We start from the raw sequence: 8,463 nt of genomic DNA on the forward strand, positions 1-8,463 counted from the left end.
GTCCGGAAACCACCCAATCACAGTGCACTGCAGGTCAGCCTCCACCAATCAGCCTCCACCAATCAGCTCCCATCATTGGTCCCTGAGTCCCGCTCGATGTGCTCCACAGCCAATCAGACTGATTGTTTTGATTTTGTACTATGCCAGTGTAGACGTAAGGAGTACTGTATATATATATATTTGAATCCTTTGTGTCTGCGTCTCTGGGTGCTAATGTGTGTCCTTCTGTCTGTGTGTTTGTCTGCGTCTCTGGGTGAATGTGTGTGCCCGTGCAGTGCGGGCGCGGGTCGGACGGGCACCTTCTGTGCCCTGAGCACGGTGCTGGAGCGGGTGAAGGCCGAGGGCATCCTGGACGTCTTCCAGACCGTCAAGAGCCTCAGGCTGCAGCGCCCACACATGGTGCAGACACTGGTGAGTGACTGCCACAATTAGCCACAATCAAGACACAGTGTCACTTGCCAATAAACCAATCAGTAGCTTGGACACTATGAAACAAATCATAGCAGCCACTTGGTGAGTGACAACCAAAGTCAACCAATAAACACTCAGCATCTCTTGCCTCTCAACCAATCAGATTCCACAAGGCAATCAACAGTTTTTTAGCCAGTAAACATTCATAAAATAACCAACCATCAACTTTAAACACAACTCTGTCAGCATACCAGCAAGTTCACACTTTTGTTTACAAATTTCACTTTCATTGGGGTAATGTTTTGTCTTGTTTGGAGAGAGTTACTGTAAAGATTTCCTGAGCAAGAAACTGTGACACTGTGACAGTGACACTGATGTCTTTCCCCAATTCTGCCCTCTTATCCCCCCCCTTTTCCACCTCCCTTCTGTCCTCTCTCCCCACAGGAGCAGTATGAGTTCTGTTATAAAGTGGTCCAGGAGTATATCGATGCCTTTTCCGACTACGCCAACTTCAAGTAGAGGGTGGGGAGGGAGGGCGACTATGCCAACTTCAAAGTGGAGGTTTGGGAGGGAGGGGTGCCTAGGGCCTGGTTGGCGGCGCAGGGTTGGGTTGGGTTGGGTTGGGTAGGGTGGTGTGGGGGAACTGGCACTGGCTACAGCTCAGCATGGACATGGTCGCGGAAAAGGGAAGAAGAGGAGGAGGGAGAGTGTGCATGAAAGGACTCACAATGGATGAAAACAGAGAGAAAAAAGGGTGAGGAGAAAAAGAGAAGAGAATCTAAACAGATTGGATGGATGGACGGACGGACAGAGATGAAAGAAAGAAGAGAAACCCAGATCAGATGCCTTCTTGGATATTTTGTAATATTGGTAATGTTGATCAATGATATGGCCATCCACGTCCCCCGTTCTCTCTTTACTCCTCTCCTGTGTTGTGTATATACTCCACCCGTTCACATCTTTTGGCTTTTAGACGTCTCGTCTGCCCCCCACTCGCTCCCCCTTCTAGGGCTGCGCTTTTTAAAAGAGCCACCATTTTTAACCCAGAATGCACCCTGGTTTTACCCAGAATGCAGCTGGCCAAGCTAGATTGGACTGGATTGGCCCAAATTGGGGTTGGGGTTGGGGGGGTCGGATGCCTCTCTATCCCTGGACTGAGAATCTCTACTTGGCTGGAGCAAAGCAAAGGGGAGGATGATGACACTAGGGCTTTGTTTTTGTTGCTTGCGTTTCTGCTTTTTTTTACTTTCCTCTTTCCATTTTCATTTCATTTTATTTCTGTTTTTATTTTATTGTTTTTTTTTGGGTTGAGTGACAAAACAAGGAAAAAAATCTGTGATTTAAAACGTGGAGCCTGATTGGTGCTCGAGGAAGCTTTTTGTGTGTGACGGGAGCACCAAAGGTAGCCAATCAAAATGCATCTTATTATTCTCAGCGAAGACACGCACACGCACACGCACACACACACACACACACACACACACACACACACACACACACACACACACACACACACACACACACACACACACACACACACACACACACACACCTCCATATACACACCCTTTTGTGACCTTATGCTGTGCAGGATGGGTGATGCAGGTGGATTGGTGAGGTTTCCCAGCCGTGGAAATCAGAACAGGGTTCGAGTCTAGGTGTTGTGAGCTGCATTTCAGATAGACTTGACATCACACACACACACACACACACACACACACACACACACACACACACACACACACACACACACACACACACACACACACACACAGGCAACAGTGGCGCCTCAGATTTGGCATTTACTCACAGCATCCCCCAGGAAGCCCCAGAGACCACATAGCACACACAGCATATACGCCTTCAAGCACAGCAAAGCATAGCGCAGGTGCCACTCCCATACAATACTGTGTGCCAAATGCAGACAACTGTCCCCACTCGTCTGCTGCCACCAGAGCAAAAAGGAAGGAAGTTAGTAAAGAGGGAATAGAGGACAGGAAGTGGAGAGATGGAGAGGAGGAGGAGCTACCGTAGCCTCTGCTCAGCCTGGTTTTGAGGTAAGGGGAGGTGGGTGGGTTTCTTATTCACCTGCTTGTTGTACACTCCTCGTGTAGCTCTGATTATTTCATCTACTCTCAAGCGTAAAATCTCTCTGTGTACAATTCCTACAGTAGCCCCAGCATGGAGTGCCTGTCGTAACTGTGCAAAACTCTCCTTGCTTGTGATGCGCATTCGCTCAAATACAACCAGGTGATGTCATCACTATCCTATAGATTACTTTACTTTCTTATTTTCCAGACCATTAGTAAGCAAGCATAGGAATTATTTGTTTTTATTGTGATTGTAGTCAATTGACACGCCTCTCTCGCCTTAACGGATGGCAGTGACCATGTTACCATAGTGTGTATGTGTGGGTATAGTAAAGTTCAAAGGTGTTTTCTTTCAGTTGGCTAGAGCTGAAACACGCCAAACGTCTGCGCTGGTCACATGATTATTTGACAGCCATTTTTTTGTCTGTTATTTTTTGCCACTGTGCTTGTTGCCATGGAAACCTGCATTCACCAGTCACATGTTGGACTACTCACAGACAGTGGGCTGGTTCTAGTTGGGACTTTCCTGACCTGTTGCTCTAATATCTGCATGGTCGCAGCAGACAGACGGGACTGGAATGTCTGCCATTGTGACATCCTAATGCAGGGTTCCAGAATGTTCGGAACATAGAGATGGGATCTGATAATCGGATAAGTGAAATACCGGTATGTAACTCGTATCATACCAAGTCGAAGTGGGCTACAACTTTGTTCTACCCAGTAAAACAAAGCAGAAAAGGCTCGTCTTTGAGTCCCAAATGAGTTTTGGTTTCTGAAATAGCCGCTTGAATGATGCTCTGTTGAGTCACAATGATGCGTTCCAGAATGTTTAACAGGAGGTGGGGAAGGGCAGTGCTGAAAGCAAAGCTCCACAGGGACCGTTGCGGAATGCAAACGTCAGGGCTGGACTAGAACCAAAAAATGGGGCATTTTTGGCTCAAACTCGTCCCTCCCAGACACCCAAGCCATTTTCTTCCTGTATTTTGCTTGACTCACTCCATTGTCTATATTAAAGATGTACCAATAGGCCGCCTCCTCAACAACAAAAAAACCCAAAATGAAACAAACATAAACAACAATATAAATATAAACAACATCGGCCCCTGGTGACTGTCAGCCCTTCAGGAAAATGCCCTGCATGCCAGATGACCGGTCCAGCCCTGTCAAACGCCACATCTCCCCATCACCACCACCACCCTGATGCAAGTGAATGAGCCTGTAAATGAATGAGAATATTGATCTGGAATTGTAACTGTGTTTGCTTTGCTGCAAGAGGAAGCTCATCGGTTTGAGTTGTCACGCACCAAGGCTAATTGTCGCATTAGTGGTTAATTTGTATAACGTTTTTTTGTTTGTTTCTGTTTCGTTTTTGTTTTTTTTAAAGTCCAGGGAATTCTGTGCATGATGGCAGACTTATGCTATTTCCAAGAAGGACAGTGACGTGTCAGCTGCCACCTTGGGGGTTAAAAAAAAAAGACACAATGTGATTGGCTGGATGTTATAGGGGTGACGTCATTCCATGCAATGTCACAACCGTGTTTGAAGTTACGGTTACACTGTGCCAATCTTAAATCTACATAGCACCAAGCTACACCTTTGTTTTCTTTCCACAGCCTCTTGCCCATTGGTTGGGACACATGAATTGATGATGGTTTGGCTGTCCACAGCAGGAGTGCTCTCTCCATGGGTCCAACTGAATATGTAACCTCCTGTCCTCCCCTTTTGCTTATAGCCTCGTGCTTTGTTGATGCCCTGCCTCTTTGGTGAAAACGACAACAACTTTTGGGGGACTTTTGCCTTTTCAACATCCCAATTGCAAATGAGAAAATAACCTTCGAATTGCTCCTTTGTGACATTTTGAATAAAACTTTTGTCAATGACGCCCTGTCTTGCATCATGAGGCCACAAGCAAAAGGAGTCGACGGGATAGATATTGAGTTAGGCCCTCTATCTCTGGACCCAAAGCTGGAACTCCATTGGGCCGTTCGGCACCAAAGTCTAGAATCCAGAAGCGTCTGTTACACTCTGGTCCAGTGGTCCAGCTTAGAACTCCAGCAAGGTTCCATAATCCGGACCTTTCCAGAACTTCCTCCCATTCCATGTTGTGCCCGAGAGTTCCTCTGTGGAGAGGCAGACTGACTCAACTCCACTCAGACTTGATTCCAAACGTTCAAGATATTCCACTGTTTCTCCATTTAAAATGTGTCCTTTAACCCACAGGCTGAGAGGGAAGCTGTGTGTGTGTGTGTGTGTGTGTGTGTGTGTGTGTGTGCGTGCATGCGTCAACCTACCCTTTGCCTCCCTTTTAGACTGTGATGTTCGTTCCCACCCGGCCTCTCCCTGAGCCATCATCTGAGGTAGCCTTCATCATCCCCTCCCTCTTCCTCTTCCTGCCACTCATCTTTCTACACCCACTGTGATTGGATCTCACGTTAGATCCCACCCCTCTCCCCTCCCCTCCCCCATTTGCCCCGCCCCTCTGTACATACTGTAAGCTAATTTAAATCTCCTTCCTGTTTCCTGTCTGTACAGCCTGTGATTGGTTCCTTCTCTTCTTCTCTGACGCGTGTTTTCAACTGTACTGGGACCAGTTTCACGTCTTCTACAGCGCTTGGTTGCTTCGGTTCTTTTTTGTTATTTTGATTTTTAATTATTTTTTCTGCTTTTTTTCTTATTTGGTATTATTGTCTTAAAATTGTATGTTTTTTTTATTTGCATCTGTTTTCTAGTGTTTTGTTATTCCAAATTTGAATATATATGTATATATAATTATATATATGATTTAAAATTTATATATAATTATATCGTGCCTCATGGCCTTTCTAAGCAAGATATTGTTGAACTCTAATAAAAGTGCTTGAGATTTTATCAAGTGACTCTTTCTGATTATGTGTGTGAATGTGTACATGTAGTGTAATGTTTGCAATGTTATATGACTTTTATTATTGCCCAATAGTACAAATTCCAGAAGTCTTGTGCGAGTAAGAATTAGAACTCTCCTTAATAGCAAATATTTTTTCCTCAAGATTTTCACATCTCTAACTGGTATAGTTCAAAACAAATAATGCAACAATGAATAAGTGGTAGTACTTAATTTAGAATCATTTGAAAGGCGCTATGTTCCCACCTCTGTAATGCACAGATGGACATTTGAAAGGTGCTATGGTGCTATGGTGCTATGGGAGTTCATGATCATCAAGTGCCGACCCTTCTATCTACCAAGAGAAATATCCGCCATTCTACTGGTCGCAGTTTACCTCGCTCCTAGCAATACCACCAGCGCCAGAAGCGAGGCACTGAACGAGCTGCATCGGGGAATCAGTGAACAACAAGATGCACACCCAGATGCCTTCACAGTGGTCATGGGAGATTTCAACCACGGAAATCTCAAAACAGTTCTTCCAAAATTTCACCAACATGTTAACTTTCCAACAAGAGGACAAAACACCCTGGACTTTGTTTATACCCCAAAACAAGGAGCATACAAGGCAAAGCCCATCCCCCACATCGGCCTATCAGACCACCTAACGATTCTGCTACTGCCAGCCTACAGACAAAAGGTAAAACTCACCAAACCAGCTCTGAAGGAGGTGAGAAAATGGCCAGAGGGATCCGTGTCACGACTACAAGACTGCTTTGAAACCACAGATTGGGACATGTTCAAAACAGCTGCCACCCACAGCAACCACATTGACATTGAGGAGTACACAGACACTGTGACCTCCTACATCACAAAATGCATTGATGATGTTACAGAAATAAAACGCATCACCACCAGAGCCAACCAGAAGCCATGGTTCACAGGAGACGTTCACAGACTGCTGAGGGCCAGAGACAAAGCCTTCAGAGCAGGAGACGTAGCTGGCCTAAAAGCAGCAAGAGCAAACCTGTCCCAGGGCATTCAGGAAAGCAAAAAAGGAATACTCGGACAAAATAACAACACACTTCAAAGACAGCAGAGATGCACAGAGCCTGTGGCAGGGCATACAGGCCATCACGGACTATAAAGCCCGCACCACGAAAGCTGTGACAACAACACCTCTCTGCTAAAACGACCTGAACAGTTTCTTTGCCCGTTTTGAAGCACAAAATGACACTCATCCACAAAAAACTCCCCCTCCCCCCCATGATCAACCCCTGTACCTGTCCTCTGCCAGTGTGAAGAGGACACTGGCCACCATCAACCCACGCAAAGCAGCTGGCCCAGACAACATACCTGGCCGAGTGTTGAAGGATTGTGCAGAAGAGCTGAAGGATGTCTTCACAGACATCTTTAACATCTCTCTGGAGCAAGCAGTCATCCCATCACTTTTCAAAGCTGCTACCATCATACCCGTGCCGAAGAAATCATCACCATCATGCTTCAATGACTACCGTCCTGTAGCACTGACGGCCATAATCATGAAGTGCTTCGAACGGCTAGTCCTGTCACACATCAAAGCCACCCTACCCCCCACCCTGGACCCCTACCAGTTCGCATACCGAGCCAAGCGATCCACGGAGGATGCAATCTGCTCTGCCCTCCATCCAGCCCTCACCCACTTGGACAATAAAGACTCATATGTGAGAATGCTGTTCATTGACTTCAGCTCAGCATTCAATACCATAATACCACAACAACTCATCAGAAAACTGGACAAACTAGGTTTCAGCACCTCCCTCTGCAACTGGCTGCTGGACTTCCTGATGCAGAGACCACAAGCAGTACGGGTAGGGAATAACACCTCAAGCACCCTGACCCTGAGCACGGGGGCTCCGCAAGGTTGTGTTCTCAGCCCCCTGCTGTTCACGCTGCTGACACATGACTGCACAACGACCCACAGCACTAACCATCTAGTGAAGTTTGCGGATGATACAACACTGGTGGGCCTCATCACTAAGGGCGATGAGACCCCCTACAGAGAAGAAGTAGACTGTGGCCAGATGGTGCAAAGACAACAACCTCCTGCTGAATGTCAACAAGACCAAGGAGATTGTTGTCAACTTTCAGAGGGTCCAAAAACAACTGCCACCACTGACCATCGACGGTGATGCTGTGGAGAGAGTGAGCAGCACCAAGTTCCTTGGAGTGCACATCAGCGACGACCTCTCTTGGACCACCAACACTACATCACTGGCGAAGAAGGCCCATCAGCGTCTCTACTTCTTGCGCAAACTAAAGAAGGCAAGTGCTACACCCTCCATCATGACATGACAACATTCTACAGAGGAACCATAGAGAGCGTCGTGTCCAGCTGCATCACAGTGTGGGGAGGAAGCTGCACGGAGAAAAACAGGAAGACACTCCAGCGTGTTGTGAACACAGCGAAGAAGATCATTGGAGTACCACTCCCCTCCCTGCAGGACATTTACACCGCACGCCTCACCGAAAAGCACTTGATGATCATCAAAGACACAAGCCACCCTGCACACAAACTGTTCAGCCTCCTGCCCTCTGGAAAGAGGTACAGGCGCCTCCGTTCCCGTACCACCAGGCTTGCAAGCAGCACGATGCATCAAGCAATCAAGATACTGAACACTCAACCCACTCTCCCTTCACTGTCAGCCCTATAGCCAGCCAGGCCACTGACAACGCTCCCCCCCCTCATCCCCACCACCATATCTGCGACTGAACATTCCACCTGCACTACTACATCTGTGACTGAACTTTCAACCTGCACTAACTCAAAACATACACATGCACACACACACACACACTCACACACACACACACACACACCACACACACACACACACACACACACACACACACACACACACACACAAGCACACTGCACTTTCTGCACTAAACCCAAACATACACACACTGACACACAACTCATACTCACACACATACACACACACACACACACACACACACACACACATACACAGGTACACACACACAGACGCACACCGCACTTTCTACCTGCACTAAACACACACACACACACACACACACACACACACACACACACACACA

General features: G+C 47.0%; 1 protein-coding gene across 2 annotated transcripts in view; it reads left to right on the forward strand.

The window, feature by feature from the left end:
- Positions 1–5,369, forward strand: part of ptpra (protein tyrosine phosphatase receptor type A) — a 57,867-nt gene extending 52,498 nt beyond the window's left edge. For both annotated transcript variants that reach the window (XM_063211562.1, XM_063211563.1), the window contains exons 21-23: positions 1–33; positions 276–411; positions 856–5,369. The exon at positions 1–33 is cut by the window's left edge and continues 119 nt beyond it. In XM_063211562.1, coding sequence (XP_063067632.1) covers positions 1–33; positions 276–411; positions 856–930 — 244 coding nt within the window. In that variant the 3' untranslated portion in view covers positions 931–5,369. The remainder of the gene's footprint in view (positions 34–275; positions 412–855) is intronic.
- Positions 5,370–8,463: the final 3,094 nt, after the last annotated feature.

This window comes from Engraulis encrasicolus, chromosome 12, assembly GCF_034702125.1.
Source record: "Engraulis encrasicolus isolate BLACKSEA-1 chromosome 12, IST_EnEncr_1.0, whole genome shotgun sequence".
Lineage (NCBI taxonomy): Eukaryota > Metazoa > Chordata > Actinopteri > Clupeiformes > Engraulidae > Engraulis > Engraulis encrasicolus.